The following is a 19,057-nucleotide window of genomic DNA, read 5'->3' on the forward strand; positions in this document are numbered from 1 at the left end:
TTAATAAAAAATTAGTACAAATTCCATTGGGAACAAATATCAACATTTTCAATAAAGACGGGGTCTTTATTGCTATATTAAATAAAGATTGGGGTCAGTATTACTGATTTTTCTTTTTGCCACAGGATCCACATTGCTTAGCAAAGCACCCTTTCAGCCCTCGTAATTGGAATGTGCATGCGGGCGGCAGTCCGGCAGCGGCGGGGAACGGTGTCTGCGTTAGTGGGTTGAGCCCCTGAGCTTCAAGGACAGCAGTTTGTGTCTTCCCCAGGCCAAAGTCATGGTGATTTCAGGAATTCACTTCTAGTCCTTGTCCCAATTCTCTAAGCTATCCAACATTCTTTTTAATAATTCTTTTCTGCTTAGGGGCGCCTGAGTGGCTCAGTCATTTAAGCATCTGCCTTTGGCTCAGGTCATGATCCCAGGGTCCTGGGATCTAGCCCTGCATCAGTCTCCCTGCTCAGCGGGGAGTCTGCTTTTCCCTCTCGTGCACACAGTCTCAAATAAACTCTTAAAAAAGGGTGGGGGGCACCTGGGGCTCAGTGGCTTGAGCCTCTGCCTTCAGCTCAGGTTATGATCTCAGGGTCCTGGGATCAAGCCCTGCATCGGGCTCTCTGCTCAGCGGGGAGCCTGCTTCCCCCTCTCTCTGCCTGCCTCTCTGCCTACTTGTGATCTCTCTCTCTCCTCTCAAATAAATTTAAATCTTTTAAAAAAAAAAAGTTATTTTCTGCTTAAAATAGCCTAAGTTGACTTCTGTAGCTTGCAGCTAAGAATTCTGGCATGTTTGATATTTAGGACTTTACTGAAGAACAAATGGACAAATGAAACTGATACCACAGTTGACTGTAGAGATGAAGGGAAGCTAAACAATGGGAAACATTTCTGTTACTTTAAGTGCGTGGGAGCGTCTGGGAGGTGATAGGCCCTAAATAGCGGTGACTTCTACCACGAGTGGCAAAATTCTCAGTATCGTAGCCAAAAAAAAAAAAAAAAAACAAAAAAAAAAAACAAAAAACAAAAAACTGATTACCTGAACTAGATCATGAAATTCCAAAGAAAACTGAGACATCTGTCCATCTTTTGAGTAATTTAAGTGATGTGAAAAAGAATAACACGTAAGTTTTGTTCTAGTGATCTTTGCTGCTACCACCCAGAACTTACTACCCTAACATGCTACCCTAAAACTTAGTGGCTTTAAACTGCCATTTTATTATTTCTCAGGATCCTGTGGGTGAGGAATTAAATGTCTGGTACCAGGATAGCCTGAACAGCTGGGGCTGGCTGGAATGCCGGGAGCCTGGTGCATGCGATGTCACCTGTCCCTGTGATCTGGCTTTCTCGGGTTGTAGAGCGTGGTGTCAGGGCCTCTCCCTCCCCACGCAGCCTCTCCATTTGGCCACCAGACTTTTTATGTGACAGCTCAGGGATTCCGTGAAACCAGAAGCTGCCAGGCCTTCCCTTCTTAAAGCTTAGGCTCAAAAGTGACAATAATGTCACCTCCACGGTGCATGCTACTGGCTAAAGCAGAACATGGACTAAGCCCAGGTACAAGAGGAGGAGGATGCAGAAAGGGCACAGCTCACAGGAGGAGGAGGGATGGTCCACGGGGGGCAACTTCATGCCAGCAAATGTGGCTGTGAGCAAAGTGCTATGGGACTGGAGAAGCAGCTCCAGCCCCAAACCGTACAAATTATGAGAAATCAGGATAATTAAAAGGATATAGGGTATTTCCCTTCCTAGTGTTTGTTGTGTGCCCTTCCGCCAAGCCAGTGAACAACAACAAAAAGACCTACAGCCACAAAATCAATAAATTGATAAACAGAGGTACAAAAATATTAAGATTTGTGTGTCAAAAATTGGAAAAAAGAGGGTAAATCAACTTAAAACTCTACTATAGGAAGACACAGATATATAGATATAATACTGGTATTCTGTTCAATTAAAAATACTAATAAATAAGGAACTTAATTTGACAAAAAGCTCCCACCTTTGATAACCTTTGTTACGAATCTCACTGTAAATAGGTTAAGTGGAACATCACATCATGGACTAAGTTTTTAACCCACAGGGTATATTCTGATCTTGTTTTTCACAGAAGTCGTCTTTAAAAGCAAAGAAAAAAACCCAAAGTTGAATATCTGTAGCCTAATTAAAAGAAAGTAATAAATAGATGTTTCTGTCCTATAATTCCTTTTAAAAGCACTTGTTGCTCCTACTGAAGTAAAGTATAATCATTCTCCAATAAAGTATAATAGGCAAGTTTCTTAGGCAAAATATAATCTTTAGTAAAAAATAAGACTATCCAAATGCTCTGTAATATTTTCAGACAGCTCAGCTGATCCAATAAGAACGGAGTCTGATTATACTTGATAGCCACCCAACAAATCCAGACAATAAACGTAATTATTTCTACATCCAATAATAAGCATTGATTCCCAGACCACAGGAGAAGAGAAAACTTCCCCCGGAAGTTCATATGCGCTTTGCAGTTGGCCACGCTTAGAGTCCAAGATCCACAGTTTCCCATCGGTAGATGCCGCTGCCAGCAACACTTCACGGCTGCCTTCTCGGCGACGGAAAGCAAACGGTGTGGCATACACCCGTGAAGTGGTTTCAAATTTCCACTGGAGATGACCTTTCATATCACAACAGTAGATGAAGCAATCGTGGGAACCAAAAAATATTTCTTGCTCTGATGCTGAGGTACATGGGGATGAAAAGATTGGTTCACTGGTCGAGAACTGCCAGACCTGAAGGGTGATAAAGGCAAAAATCATTCATTCATCTAATTTCAATTCTCCTGTAGAGTGAAGCTTTATTTTTTTTTTCTTAGAAAGTAATAAAGTCTTTCATTTTTGTAAATTGGAGAAATTCATCAGACACAGTTAAGGGGAAAAAAATCAAAGGAGATAAAAATATTTCTCTGTCTCTCGTGGCTGTCACAGCACCGTGCTTGCGGATGCTACGTTAACCGCCCACAGCGGCCGCTGCGCTTACTGCCGTGCAAGTTTTCAGGGCCAAGTGGAGCTGCGCTTCACAATTCCTCTTAACGAAGTCAGTACAAGCCCTCTGAATAAAAATGCTTCAAAGGATGTGGAATGGACTAAGAATCAGGTTCACCAAAAGTGATTAAAAAACAAAACAAAACACGGATTAAGTAAAAGACCCCGAATCACTAAGGAAATGTTGAAAAAGGAAAACAAAATTGGGGCCATCACATTGCCTGATTTCAAGCTTTACTACAAAACTGTGCTCACCAAGACAGCACGGTACTGGCACAAAAGCAGACACACAGACCAGTGGAACAGAGTAGAGAGCCCAGATATGGACCCTCAACTCTACAGTCGACTAATCTTTGACAAAGCAGGAAAAAATATACAGTGGAAAGAAGACAGTCTCTTCAATAGATCGTGCTGGGAAAAGTAGACAGCTCTGTATAGAAGAATGAAACTCGACCATTCTCTTAAACCACACATAAAGATAAACTCCAAATGGATGAAAGACCTCAATGTGAGCCAGGAATCCATCAGAATCCTAGAGAACACAGGCAGTAACCTCTTAGGCCTAAGTCTAAGGTAGTGTTTGCAAATGCACGGTAACAGCAGCACAATAAGAACGAAATGAACACAGTGGGCCTCTTCACGAAATAGGATTTGTAATCCTAATTCTGTCCCTCACTTGGACAAAATCACTCTCATCTTTCTATGGGTCATCCAAAAAAAAAAAAAAAAAAGGAATAATAGCATTTGCCTCTTCTAAAGGTGAGAATATATTCAAACGACTTTGTAAATTAAAATATTAAGTGAACATAATAAAAGATTTCATCACAAAGTAACTGTCACACAGCAAGAGGAACTGCCAGGCTATGAGAGCTGAGAGTAGAAGGAAAAGCACCAGAATCCATGCTGGCCATGACCAGGCTAACTCGGGCTGGAACTCGTGTGCTTAAGGCCACCACAAACCCTCCAGAGCACACATCCAGCACCAGTTATGCCCTCAGTGACAGTGACCTGTGGATAAAGAAGCGGAGATGATGCTCCCAACAAAAGAGCTCATGTCACCTAGAAGCAGCCTCCCTGTCAGTCATGATGTTGAAGACGGGACGTCCACTCGTGCAATTTGGGTTATGCAGCCTATTTCAGTTTTCACAGAAAAGGCAGGGGCTTCTTTAAATATTCAAAACCTCAACAGAAGTTATAATAAAATTGGCTAAAAGCTGGTAAAGTTTTTAAAATTAGAGGCGGCCATGGCACATCAGCAGAACCGTGGTTGAGTAGAATCTTCAATCTACTACCCCCTCATTCAAAAAGTAAGACAATCTACCATCCCCTCATTCAAAAATTAAGAAACCCATGGCCTGACAATTAAAATCAAACTCATTTTCAACACAGGGAGTTGAACGACGTTTATAAAATTTTACTATAATGACTTGGAGAAAGATACATAAAATAAAACCAGAAATTTTTCACCTGTTCTCCAAAGTGAGTAAAGCAGAGTAAATTCCCATCCACACAGCCAATACAAACATACTGCAGGCAACACCGTGGAGAAGAAAAGAGTGGTTTTCCACAGGAATGTTTCCAAACTCTGTTCCCAGTGGCCTGCCATGGGCAAAAAGTGATTGACAGCATTTAAGTCATCCTACTAATCTACTAATCAATTACCCTTTATGAAACAAACTCATAAATCTCCCAGAGGCAAAGCTATAAACATCGGAGTAAGCTATAATGGCATGCTGACAACATAAATGAAGCTAGTATACGTACACAGCTATGAAATTAGTCAGTGCTCTTTACGAGAGCTGCGATAACAACTTACAATAAAACCAGGAAGTAATTAGTACATAAAATCTATCCTCAAGCCATTCTAAGTTCTAGTATGACCGGGAAACTTCTGTCAATTTAAAAAAGAGATAAAAGACACATAGAACTTCTATTTTCTCATCCTTCTAGACTTCATGATATATTTAATGAGTTCTGGTTCAGTAAGCACTCGACTATAATTAAAAACTACTTCGAATTGCAAAAATAAAACATTTAAAAAATAGGTAATAACATCAATACATATTTTATGCATACAGGATTTATAGCCAGCAAATGTCCTCCCAGTGTAGCCACATATAAGTGATGTGGAAGCAGGCTCAAACAGGGGGAAGAAAAGACAGCTCCTCCACAATTTAACTTCCAAACACACTTTTTTTCCTGCAAATAAGAAAGCAAATTAGTTGACCTCTGTTGGTGGTTAACAAATCTACATGCCCTAATCCTCACGATATTATGTCTATTTAGTTAAGTAACTTTTTATTCTTAGTATAAAAGGAATACAGGCTCCTTGTATAGATTCCAGTCAGCATAAAGACAAGGACCACCCAGAAATAACTATGTTAATAGTTTAACATTTTTCCTTTTGATATTTTTGGGACATGCACAGTTTAATATAGAGATCATTCTGAATATATATCTACTTTGTTTTAAAAAGATTTCATTTATTTGAGAGAAGAGAGAGAACAAGCAGGGAGGAGGAGCAGACGGGAGAGAGAAGCAGGCTCCCCACGGAGCAGGGAGCCCAATGCAACGCTCGATCCCGGGACCATCACCTGAGCTGAAGGCAGGTGCTTAACTGACAGCCACGCAGGCGCCCCTACCTGGTATGTAATTTAGCTCACTTACTTGGTAAAACACTACTTTAATGCATAACATCCCATCTGAACATAAAATAATTTATCTTATCACTGAACGTTGTCTGGAACTGATTTCCTGGTATTATGAACAACTTAGAAATACACATCTTGGTGTACACGTATATCCATGTTTCTGATTGGTTTGCCAGGATAGAAGAATTTTACTGAATCAAAGGATATGAAAGTTACCTGTGGCCAAACTGTTTTCCTCGGAGGCTTCACTAGGTACGACCTCCCCCAACTCCCACCAGCATTTACCACACCATTCTGATCTAATACCGTTTCTTCATCATATAGTTTAAAATTTTCATTCCTTTGATTATTAAAGGTATGAAACACTTAAATATACTTACTAGGCATTTCTTCTTTGGGGTCTTTTATGTTTAAAGCCTTTGTTTATTTTTCTATATGGGTCTTTATAATTTGCCTTTGTTCTTTATTTCCGTTTATTTTTTTTTTTTTTAGTTTTATTTTTTATAAACATATATTTTTATCCCCAGGGGTACAGGTCTGCGAATCGCCAGGTTTACACACTTCACAGCACTCACCATAGCACATACCCTCCCCAATATCCATAACCCCACCCCCCCATTTCCGTTTATTCTTATCAATGATTTTTAACCATCGCACTTGCTTCACATTGTTTCCCCAACTTATCAGGTCTTACTGATATTTTCCTTTGTGATTCTTTTATTGTCAAGATAGTAATTCTAAGTTCTTTATATTTAAAAACTCTGAGTAGCAAATTCATTTGTGAAAATCTGGTAAGGAAGTTAAAAATGTCTTCAGATATTAAGACTGTTAATTAACTCATTCTTCCCAGGACAAAGTGCGAAATTTAGGGAAGAGTTAATACCTGCTCCCTTAGTCAAGAGCACCTGACAGTTTCACATTCTTCTAAGCTTATAGGAAACCGATGGGGTGAATTCTCACATAAATATCCAAAGCATATGCGCGCCGGTCGTGAGAGCCGACGTAGAGAAGTCCTGTGGTCGCGTCCACGGCTGCCGAGCTCCTGACAGCATCCTCCGCAGGAAACGTCCAGTGTGTTTCTCCACTATTACTTCTCAGAACATAAACTAACCCATTGTAACAGCCTGTCGGGAGACAAAATAGGAAAGATGAGATTTAAATACGTCACTGGAAAATAATTCTCCAGCCTCGATCATGACGATTTATATTCAATGCTCTTCGTGTGTCCATCTGTGTTCAGCTCAGACTGAAATTTCAGCAATGCAAAGCAGTAACCACTTATAAAAAATATTGACTTAGGAGACACACCTTATTATGTTTGAAGTGCCCTGAAGTGCTTCACTGCTGAGAACACAACTGAGAAACTGTCCACTGCACAGCAGAGAGGCTTTGACAGACCCAGGATCAAATCTCTTCATGGCCATCCTTGGGCAAATTACCCAGCACTGCTGAGCCTCAGTTATGTTCTGCGGCATGAGGACACCTCCGCGCCAGTGTTAGTGTGATAATTAGGATAACCTGGGTAAGTACCCGGCGCATATTATTCAAGAAATGCAAACATTGACAGCAGCCAGCATTTACTGAGCGTTGCCCTGGTGAAGTGTTCTCAGAACTTTACATCTATTAATCCATGGAATCCTCCCAATGAGGCAAGTGCTATGATATCCGCATTTTACAGATGACAAAAGGAAGCGCCGAGAGCTTACGTTACTAGGGTAAAACTATTCAGCTGACATGTGGCAGAGCCAGGACTTGAATCCAACAAGTCGAGCTCCAGGCCCATGCGTGTCACTCCAGCAGACTGCTTCTCCCAAACTGCTGCGAGAATGAGGAGACAAGGCAGGAGTCCCGACCTGGTGCAGCCAGAGTAACCCAGGGGGACGTGGAGGTGCTCAAAACCTACAAGGAGAAGATCGTTCAAGTTCCCTGCAGTGCATCTAACTCAGGGGAAGTTGCCTTTGGGCACTGGCCCGCCATTTTCTACTTGGCTCTGTCTATGCGCATCACCTACTCACTTGGGGCTCACGTGAGGCCCAATTTCTGAAGAGCGATGCTGCTGTCTTCTTTCGCGCAGCTACTACTTAGTAGCAAGGCAGTGGCCTGCTCAGTGATGGCGAAGGGAAGCGTCCTACACAGTGCAGTACCCCATGACTCAGCTGGGTAATGAAACATTTCTTTCAGTTCAGTTCATTTCCAGAAGGAAATCTTTGTGACCTTGGGTTAGGCAAAAATTTCTTGGCTAGGACATCAAAAAGCATGATCCATAACAGAAAATAAATGATAAACTGGACTTCATTACAATTAAGAACTTCTCTTCAAAAGACATAATGTTGGGGCGCCTGGGTGGCTCAGTGGGTTAGGCTGCTGCCTTCGGCTCAGGTCATGATCTCAGGGTCCTGGAATCGAGTCCCACATCGGGCTCTCTGGTCAGCAGGAAGCCTGCTTCCCTCTCTCTCTCTCTGCCTGCCTCTCCGTCTACTTGTGATCTCTCTCTGTCAAATAAATAAATAAAATCTTAAAAAAAAAAAAAAGACATAATGTTAATGAATAAGAGGGAAAACAAGCCACAGACTAGGAGAAAATATGTAAAACATGAATCTGATAAGGGACTTGTATCCAGAATACATAATATTCTCAGAACCCAGTAAGAAAATAAGCAATAAAAAACTGGGCAAAAGATCTGAAGAAACAGGTCATAAAGGATACATAGATGGCAATTAAGTTTATAAAAAGAAACATAACATCATTAGTCACTAAAGAAATGCAAATTAAAACCACAATGAAAGACCACAACATAACAATCTGAGTGGCTAAAATAAAAAAATTTTCAAATTCACCATACCCGGTGTTAGCAACGGGGAACAACGACCTCTCATATCGATGGTGGGAATGCGAAGTGGTTCAGTCAACTTGGAAAATATTTTGGCCATTTTTTACAAAGTTAAAACTACGGGGGTGCCTGGGTGGCTCAGTGGGTTAGAGCCTCTGCCTTCGGCTCAGGTCATGATCTCAGGGTCCTGGGATCGAGCCCCACATCGGGCTCTCTGCTCGGCGGGGAGCCTGCTTCCCCCTCTCTTTCTGCCTGCCTCTCTGCCTACTTGTGATCTGTCTGTCAAATAAATAAATAAAATCTTTAAAAAAAAAAAGCTACACTTACTGTATAATCTTCACCTCCTAGGTATTAACCCAAGTGAAATAAAAACTTACATTCACACAAGATCCCGTTCACAAATGCTTACAGCAGTCTTACTCATAATTATCAAAAACTGTGGGGGGGGGGAACTGGAAATAACCCACATGTCAATGGACAAACTATGGTACATCCACACAACAGAATACTTGCAGCAATAAAATAAACCTCTTGGGGCACCGGGTGGCTCAGTGAAGCTCCCACTCCTGATTTCCGCCCCGGTCATGATCTCAGGGCTGTGAGACTGAGCCCTGCGTCTGCCTCTCTACCCCATCCCCACCCCTGCTCACACAGGCTCTCTCGCTCAAAAAAAAAAAAAAAAAGAAAAAAAAAGAATAAGTCTGCTGATATATGCAACAATATGGACGAATCCCAAGCACATGTAAGTAAAAGAAGCCAGACTCAAAAGCAAAAACCAAAAAAGCAAAACTAAAGGGACAGAAAACAGATCAGTGGCTGCCCAGCGTTGAGTAGGAGGAGGGACGACTACAAAGTGACAGAGAATCTTCTAAGTAATGGACTTGTGATTGTGGTAGCGCTTACATGACACTACACATCTGTCAAAACAGAGCTATGAGGGTAAGTTTTACTGCATGTAAATTGTTTCTTAATTTTAAAATGTTGGAGCACCTGGGTGGCTCAGTTAAGCGTCTGACTTCAGCTCAGGGGTCCTGGGATCAAGCCCTACTTTGGGCTCCCTGCTCAGCACAGAGTCTGCATCTCCCTCTGCCCCGCCCCCTGCTCATGCTCTCTCTCCCTTTCAAATAAACAAACTCTAAAAAAAAAAAAAAATGTCTGAAGTCCTAACTGACCACCATGTGCCACAAGCCTTGACCCTTGGGCTACAAACAGTCACATCCGTGAGCTTTCAGGACGGGAATGACACGTGCTCATGCACATGTACCGCTGCAAGTTTCCTGTAGCAGATGTTTCAAAATGTACGTGGACAAGAGGGAAGGATCAAACTCCGATTCAAGCACATCCCAGCTAGGATACCCCGAGCAGGGAGACATACTCCGAAGCACTTCCCACAAGACTCGACAAGCAGATAAAGGAAAACTTAATGTAGTGCGGGGAGTAAAGAGAATGGCAGACAGAAGGGGAGGCATTCCACCGGGACCCCGTATTCTTAGTCAAGTAAAAGCCACCTATAATCTTAATGAAACTGAACAGCAGCTGGTAGCCAACGCTTAACGAGTCTCTACCTAACAATGCACTGAAGGATTCATAAGCAATTACCTCACTTCATCTTCTCAAAAGCTCTGTTTCATGTGGAATTTAGAAACACGAGCAAGGGGAGTAGGGAGACAAACCAAGAAACAGACACTTAGCTCTAGAGAACAAACTGATGGTTATGGGGGGCAGGGGTGCGGGTGTGCGGGGGGGGGGGGGCGGTGAGGTGAAACAGGTGATGGGGATTAAAGAGGATACTTGTCACGACAAGACTGACTAAGGCACAGAATTGTTGAGTCACTCCATTGTACACCTGAAACTAATGTAACACTCTGTTAACCACACTGGACTTAAAATAAGAAAGGTAAAAAAAAAAAAAAAGCTCTATAATGATTGTAGTGGTTTTAAAATCTGTCCACAAATTCTCTGATACTCTTCCTTGCAAGAGCTGGAGCCTAAATTCCCTTCCCCTTGAGTACAGGCCAGGCTTAACGATGTGCTTCTAATGAACAGAAAAAAAGTGAGGGTATGCAACTTGGTAGACTGTCATAAAAGTACTGCATTCCTCCTCCCCTTCCCTCCCCTCCGTCCTGCCCCCACCTCTGGGAGCACTCACTCTGACGGAAGTGAGCTGCCAGGCTTCGAGGGTGCTCAAGTGGCCTAGAGGGACCCATGTGACAAGAAACTGGAAAGTTCTTGTCAAGCATCAGCTCGAACTGAAACCTTCTGCTAGCAGCAGCGTGAGTCCGCTGTCCCGGAAGCAGATTTTCCAGCCCAAGTCAAGCCTTCGGATGACCGCAGCCACATGGGAAACCCTGAACCAGGACTTCTAGCTAAGCTGCTCCTTTTTTTTTTTTTTTTAAATATTTTATTTATTTATTTGACAGACAGAGATCACAAGTAGGCAGAGAGGCAGGCAGAGAGAGGGAGAGGAAGGGAAGCAGGCTCCCTGCCGAGCAGAGAGCCCAATGTGGGACTTGATTCCAGGACCCTGAGATTCATGACCTGAGCCGAAGGCAGAGGCTTTAACCCACTGAGCCACCCAGGGTCCCTAAGCTGCTCCTTTCTGACCTCAGAAACTGGGAGGTGTTTGTTACTCTAAACCATTAAGTTTTGGGACAATTTACGATGCAACATGCTTTATTTATTATACCCATATGCTCGGGAGAACACATGTGGTCCCAAGAGGTTCAGCAACCTGTCAGAGTTCACAGAGCTAAGAAGAGTTTTAGCACTAGGTTCAAATCCGGACACTAAGACCCAAGGCCCGCACTGTGAATTAGCACGTGGGTAACGATTATTCTTTAACCACCACAAACCCACCATACATAAGTTTTTAAATTTACCTTGCTCATACCAGCATTATCATATGGTAATTAAGTTTAACTCTATAAACCTCCAATTCAGAAACTTACCCACTACAATGAAGTCTCCACACCTAGATATACACGCTGAGGATTCAATTCGGTCTCCCAAAATCTGCTCCCACTTCACCTTGCCAGAGTGAAGGTCAAGTGCCATCATTCTGTGAGAATGCGAGCCCACGTACACGGTTGGGGAGGACTTCTCGACAGCAGGGATTACAACCAGAGGGGAAGCATCCACACATTTGCCGGTGTCTGCCCTCCATCTCACGTGCAGCTCCATTTTCTTGGCCGCTACCACACATGTTCCTGCTTCAGAAACTTCTGCAACACAGGATGCATCTTGTGACTTCCCAAGAAGAGCGGGAGGGTTTAAGCTTTTTACATTTTGAGTATTAGTCGGTGAAATTAAATCAGAAGAATGGGCTGAAGAGCAAAGCCCTAACCTAGTTAAAAACTTGGTATTCAGTGACAAAATCTGATTCCCTCTGCTCACCACAGTAAAAGCAGTTAGTTCATTGTCACAACTTAACGTCATGACAGATTTCTGATGTAAAGATTTTCTACTGGTTTCTTCTTGGTTACTGTCGCTGAATTTTCTTTTCGTGGCATGATTCTTGCTGAATACCAGATCTTCATCTGGAAACACTGTCTGAAGGACATGATTGTAAATCTCTAAAATGGAACTGCTTAGAATAATTTCCAGAAGCCCAGGCACTGATGTGCCAACTAGTTTTTCAATCTCACTGAGGAACCGTACAGACTTTAAGGAATCTCCACCACTATTTAAGAAGAGTGACTCATCGGGAACCTTCAAAGGATCTTCTGAGAGATTCAGAATCGACTACGGATGAGAAAAGGGAGAAAGAAATAAAGAAATAAAGGCCTAAAACCAAAACAATTCAACCAATTTATAGGTACTATATAGAGCATAGGACTTAACATTAATGATATGAACACAAGACACACAAAATAAATATTTTAATAATTAAAATAAATTTTAAATTTTAAAGGTATTTTCTTTATAGTAAAGAAGACGATCACTAGTCTACCAATTTTGTCACAAACTCACTCTAAAACTACAAGTTACATTTTCCTTTAGAGCACTTTTCCCACCCATAAAATAGCGAGTGAAATTATAAAAATATTATTTACTAATTATAAACTCCACAAAATATTAATATCTGATATTTCTATAATATGGGAACAATATTTATATTCATTTGCTTCACTAAATCAAAACTGTGTCCAAGAATCTAAGAATGAAGTGAGACTTTTTGTCAAGATATCCTTTATTTTCAGACAAGAATGTACAATTACATCCTCTTTTCAGAACCCTTCAAGAAAGCTCCACATTTTATCTAAGAAAAACTGTATTGACCTATGGTTGTAATATATACATATTTCAAAATAAACTTTTAAAAATGTTTGCTATACATATTTCTATATATACAAACAGTCCCCAACTTAACAATGATTTGACTTAAGTTGTTTTGCTCTTTTGTTTAAGTAGCTCCAGGCCCAGTGTGGACCTCAATGCAGGGCTTGAACTGATGACCCTGAGATCAAGACCTGAGCCAAAATCAGGAGTCAGATGCTTAACTGACTGAGCCACGCAGGTGCCCCTTAAGATTTTTTAACTTCACAACGGTGTGAAAACAATATGCATTCGACGGAAACTGTACTTCAAATTCCGATCTTTTCCCAGTCAAGCAACACGTATTAGTTCATGATGCTGGGGCGGGAACAGCAAGCCAAAGCTCCCAGGTGGCCATGTGATCACAAGAGTAAACAACTGATACACTTGTGACCATCTGTACCCACACAACCATTCTGTTTTTCACTTATAGTACAGTACTCAATAAATTACCTGAGATTCCAACAATTTATTATAAAATAAGCTTTGTGTCAGATGTTTTTGCCCAACTGTAAGCTAATATAAGTGTTCTGAGCACATTTAAGGCAGGCTAGACTAAGCTATGATGTTCGGTACGTGTATTAAATGCATTTTGACTATGAAATTTTCAACTTACAATGGGTTTATCCAGATGTAACCTCATCCTAAGTTGAGGGAGGTCTGTATATACAAATTCCATTAAGCAGAAACCATACAAGTTACTGCAAGCTCCTCAGGAATAATGACATAAGCCCTTATACCACAGACTGTGGTATAGCAAGATTTGGCCATTTTTCTCAATTCTGACAAGCACTGCAATCCACTGCCCCACTGGGGAAGTTATGTCAAGATGGGTCTTGTTTATCCGTGCTTTTTATGTCTACCTCCCTTTTTTTGTTTTGTTTTTTAAAAGATTTTATTTACTTATTTGTCAGAGAGAGAGAAAGCAGGCAGAGGGAGAAGCAGGCTTCCCGCTGAACAGAAAGCCTGTTGCTGGACTCAATCCCAGGACATGACCTGAGCTGAAGGCAGATGCTTACCAACTAAGCCACCCAGGTGTCCCTGTCTACCTCACTTCTAAAAAACTTCTTTATGGGGGGGGCACCTGGGTGGCTCACTGGGTTAAAGCCTCTGTCTTCAGCTCAGGTCTTGATCCCAGGAATCTGGGATTCCTGGGATCAAGCCCTGCATCGGGCTCTCTGCTCAGAAGGGAGCCTGCTTCCTTCCTCCTCTCTCTCTGCCTGCCTCTCTGCCTACTTGTGATCTCTGTCTGTCAAATAAATAAATAAATCTTAAAAAATATAAATAAATTTCTTTATGGGAAACTTAATCTTAGAGAAACTAATCCTTATTTTAATACAGATTGAATAAACAATGATATATTACTTAACATTTGGGAATTAATAACATTCTCAGAAAAGTTTATCAGCTGTATTAGGATGTTAATAGCCCCAAAAGATAAAATATGACCTCTTTAAATAACAAATTTGTATCTTAAAAGTTGTACCTTCCACAAATACTGTAATTTTTCCCAAAGTTCCTCTTTTCCATTGAGTTTGCACTCAGATTTCAAGTTTAAATAGTTTAAATATATCTTGTTTAACTCCAAAACATCAATTTTGCCTAAAAAGAGAAATTGTTTAAAAATTTCAGTTCAAATCCTATCTCCATTAGTCATAAGAATCCACACATTTTTCAATGAAGAACTTTGAAATTAGAACATTAGAACTTAGAAACTTAGAACATTTTATAAAAGATAATCAATTCTAAAGAAAGTAGTTCCACACTACCAAGAATGTAATGGGTGGCAAGAAAGGAAGAGTTAATGTGAGTTAAAAAATGATCCCACTAACTGAACAACTACTGTATTTTGATGTAAATATTAAGTAAAGATGAAATTGGGAAGGCAATATGATCATTAAGAACGTATGTTTGAAATCAAAAAGTCTTAGCTAGAATTTCAACTCTACCATTAACCAGCAATGTAATTTTGTGAAAATTACTTAACCTCTTTAAGCCTTATTTTCCATATCTGTAAATGGGAATTACACTATCCACTCACAGGATTTTCTAGAGATAAAATGAGTTATTTATACAAAGTCCTTAACAGAGGTCTACCACAATATATGCTAATATTACTTAGAATAGTAAGGATTTTAAAGGCCTTTAAAGTAGTTATGAATTAGTATTCATTTGGCACCAAAACAAATCTGCTTCAAATGATTTTACCATGAGATGTAAATGGTAGAGATTCAATCAACAAGAGTTCATCCGGGACTGCATGACTTGGAAGATGTTTCTGCAGTTCTTTAAAGATGTATTCCTTTACTAACTCATTTTTGGACACCACGAACAGAATTAATTTTTCCTGATTATACCAGGTAACTGCGCAAGACTCCACTTGCTGAAGTCCTTCAGCAACCTATGAGAGAGATTACCCCAATCTGTCAGAGGACATTTAAAAGCAAACTTCCTAAATGCTCAAACTTCTCATGTCTGAAATCAACAGTCAAGTAAAATTGTAAAATAGCTAGAGACTTAATGACAAAAACCTGACTGCTACTACTGCTATCACCAGCACACTGGGTTCTTCATGTTTTTAAAATAATCACTCTCACAGCAAAGTAAACCAGTATTTTCACAGTTATCAAAATCCATTCTGTCACTTATTTAAAATACAACTCTTCTGGGGCGCCTGGGTGGCTCAGTGGGTTAAAGCCTCTGCCTTTGGCTCAGGTCATGACCCCAGGGTCCTGGGATCCAGCCCTACATTGGGCTCAGCAGGGAGCCTACTTACCCCTCCCTCTCTGCCTGCTTCTCTGCCTACTTGTGATCTCTGTCAAATAAATAAATAAAATCTTTAAAACAAAAAAACAACTCTCTCTTCACGCTGAGAATAAGGGCACACTGAATAACCCACACCTATTACTGTAATTAATTACTAATACCAAAAATCTTAGGTTTAAATAACATTAATAGAGAATGCTGGCACAGACAACTGGTGGTGGCTACCTCTAAAACCTACATCTGTTAGTAGAGACTTAATATTTAAAGAATTCTACCTGTTGCACAAGTTCAATGTTAAGACGTTTGCCATGTCGTTTGATCTGACTGTCCTTTCGTCCCAAGAAAAACATCTCTCCATCTTTCACCATCACCAAATCTCCTGTGGCTCGCATCGTGCCAAGTGGTACTGTCATCTCATCCTCAAGAAAACATACTCTGTTTCTGCCACCTTCACAAGATATAAACACCAGTGTAATAATAATAATAAAAAAATCCATAGAAAATATATAAAGAAACCATCAAATCAAGAACATCTTCAAAAGTTCAGCTACTAAGTTTCACATTTTGAATATCTGTATGAAAAAGGGGCAGCTCACTTTTAAATGTTACCTGGTAAAAGTAAATACAATAACCTCAGTAAAATAAAGGAATAAAACAAGATTTATTTCTAAAAAATACATGTGATTAAAAAAAATTCTTAGAGGGGCGCCTGGGGGGCTCAGTTGGTTAAGCAACTGCTTTTGGCAGTCATGATCCCGGAGTCCCGGGACTGAGTCCCGCACTGGGCTCCCCGCTGGAGCGGCAGGGAGTCTGCCTCTCCCTCTGACCCTCTCCCCTCTCATGCTCTCTCTCACTCTCTTGCTCTCAAAAAAATAAAAAATCTAGGGGCGCCTGGGTGGCTCAGTGGGTTAAGCCGCTGCCTTCGGCTCAGGTCATGATCCCAGGTCCTGGGTTTGGGGAGCCCCGCATCGGGCTTTCTGCTCAGCAGGGAGCCTGCTTCCTCCTCTCTCTCTGCCTGCCTCTCTGCCTGCTTGTGATTTCTCTCTGTCAAATAAATAAATAAAATCTTAAAAAAATAAAAATTAAAAAAAAAATAAAAAATCTTAAAAAAAAAATTCTTAGAATACTGATTATAGGGGTATCTGGGTGGCTCAGTCGTTAAGCGCCTTTAGCTCAGGTCATGGTCCTAGGGTCCTGGGACCAAGCCCTGCGTCAGGCTCCCTGCTCAGTGGGAAGCCTGCTTCTCCCTCTCCGACTCCCCCTGCTTATGTTCCTTCTCTCATTGTGTCTCTCTCTGTCAAATAAATAGATAAAAACCTTTAAAAAATATACTGATTACAGAGAATTTTGGCTATAAATATAAAGGTCCAACTTGCAATTTTTAAATTACTTTTATATCTTCTCTAAGGGTATCAAATACTGTTACCTGAAATAATTATGGTAACACATTAAATGTTTCATGACTGTGAGAATGAAATTAAAAATTATCATCACTGAAAAGAATAGAATAAAATTAACAAATCAGATATTTTTCTTGGGGCAAAAAAAGAAGATATTCCCAATCAACAAACGTAAAATCACCTAAAAATACTTGGCCATGGCCCTCTTGAATTGTGAAACCATTAGTATCTCTGACTTCAACTACTGTTCCAAACAGTGGAAATCCCAGTGGTACCGGCAATTCACATCTACGAAAACACAACAACCCGAATCATATTTAAATTTCTCATTTGAATAGAAAATTTTCCAATGTATTTAAATCACATCAAACCAAATAAAGAAAAAAAGTTTTGGTTATGCTATAATTCAAAGACGGCCAAGAGGAAAAGGTTAGGTGGAAAGGTTATTATAGGTTATTTGTTTAGTCACAAAAAAGTTATAACAGATCTGCAGCACCAGTTATAAGAAAGGTTCTGGATTCCCATCTTAAAATTCTAGATAAAACAGGCGCCCAGGTTGCTCAGTTGGTAAGCAACTGACTCTTGATTATGGTTCAGGTCATGATCTAGGGTTGTGAGATTGGGCTCCGTGCTGGGCATGGAGCCTGCTTAAGATTCTCTCTCTCCCAGGGCACCTGGGTGGTTCAGTGGGTTAAGCATCTGCCTTCAGCTCAGGTCATGATCCCAAGGTCCTAGGACAAAGCCCCGCATTGGGCTCCCTGCTCCGTGGGGAGCCTGTTTATCCCTCTTCTTCTGCCTCTGCCCCCACCCCTTGCGCTCGCTCCCTCTTGCTCGCTCTCCCAAATAAATAAAATCTTAAAAAAAAAATTCTCTCTCCCTTCCCATCCTCCATCCTCACTCTCTCTAAAAATATTTTTAAAATAAAAATTCTAGATAAAATAATGTTTCCAAAATTATTACTGCAGTGCCTATCAAAACCATTAATAATAATAATGTTAAGATACTGGAAAAATGCAGTTTCTCTCTAATCTATTTAGTAAGTGAAACCCTTACTTTAAAGTAGAATTAAGAAACTTCTCTGGGATCCTGAAAAAAGTTGCCCAACTTGATACCTCTGTGATACCATAAATATTAAATATTTGTGTTTTATTGTCTACTCCTCTCCAGCTTTTGAGAACAGTCAATAATGGAAATGCTTCACCGCCAAGGGCTAATACTCGAAGAGAAGTACTGGCTGATAAAACGGTTGACTGGATAAGCTGAGATCCAAATCTTCTAAGCAAAGTTGGTGTTGCCTGTGAATACATTAAAGATAATTTATTTCCCTTTACTTCTTTAAAAAAGTAAATACCGTAATAATTAGTTCAAAGCTTAACACCAGGCACCCACATGGAAACTAAGGCCGTGTTTATAAATTATTTTGGAAATGTACTGAAGCAGCATTACCTTCTTAATGGGGATATCAGTTTTGCTTTAGCAAAAAACTTAAGAAAAATATTAGTTATGCTTCACTGGATAGTTTAGACAAGATGTCTTAAACATAAAAAGGACATTTTTTTAAATAAAATCAGTTCATATTTCCTTTCCCATTATATCTATGTAGAAAAAAGTATATAAAGGATTAAAAAAAATGTTCCTAAACAATATAAAGATCTTTAAAAACAGCTTTAGTAAGGTGTAACCAACACAGAATAAGCATATTTAAAGCACCCATTATAAACTGAGATACAGATACAGAGATACATCAGTGAAACTACCACCATAATCCAAATAATTAATATATTCTTCAGCCCTAAAATTACCTACTTTACTGTTGTAATTCTCCCCTTTGACTGGACCCCTTTTCCAGACAACCACTGATCTATCTTCTAATGATCAGCTGGCATTTTCTAGAATTTTCTGAAAATGGAATCAAACATCATGTATTCTGTTTGGACCGGACTTCTTTCACACCATATAAATACTCTGTGATGGGGCGCCTGGGTGGCTCAGTGGGTTAAAGCCTCTGCCTTCAGCTCAGGTCACACTCTCAGGGTCCGGGGATCGAGCCCCACATCGGGCTCTCTGCTCAGCGGGGAGCCTGTTTCCCCTTCT

At 40.5% G+C, this 19,057-nt stretch overlaps 1 protein-coding gene across 8 annotated transcripts in view; it reads right to left on the reverse strand.

Annotated features, from left to right (window-relative positions):
• Positions 1-19,057, reverse strand: part of AASDH (aminoadipate-semialdehyde dehydrogenase) — a 43,576-nt gene that overhangs the window by 4,635 nt on the left and 19,884 nt on the right. For 6 of the 8 annotated variants that reach the window (XM_047719369.1, XM_047719367.1, XM_047719370.1 and 3 more), the window contains 10 exons: positions 18,017-18,258; positions 17,145-17,251; positions 15,839-16,011; positions 15,006-15,198; positions 14,284-14,399; positions 11,432-12,224; positions 6,614-6,777; positions 5,079-5,201; positions 4,470-4,601; positions 640-2,750 (listed from right to left, as the gene is read on the reverse strand). In XM_047719369.1, coding sequence (XP_047575325.1) covers positions 2,361-2,750; positions 4,470-4,601; positions 5,079-5,201; positions 6,614-6,777; positions 11,432-12,224; positions 14,284-14,399; positions 15,006-15,198; positions 15,839-16,011; positions 17,145-17,251; positions 18,017-18,258 — 2,433 coding nt within the window. In that variant the 3' untranslated portion in view covers positions 640-2,360. Of the gene's footprint in view, positions 1-639; positions 2,751-4,469; positions 4,602-5,078; positions 5,202-6,536; positions 6,778-11,431; positions 12,225-14,283; positions 14,400-15,005; positions 15,199-15,838; positions 16,012-17,144; positions 17,252-18,016; positions 18,259-19,057 lie in introns of those variants that run through there. The other 2 variants (XR_007125330.1, XM_047719371.1) reach the window with 2 other exon arrangements.

Source organism: Lutra lutra, chromosome 2 (genome assembly GCF_902655055.1).
Source record: "Lutra lutra chromosome 2, mLutLut1.2, whole genome shotgun sequence".
NCBI classification, from domain to species: Eukaryota; Metazoa; Chordata; class Mammalia; order Carnivora; family Mustelidae; genus Lutra; species Lutra lutra.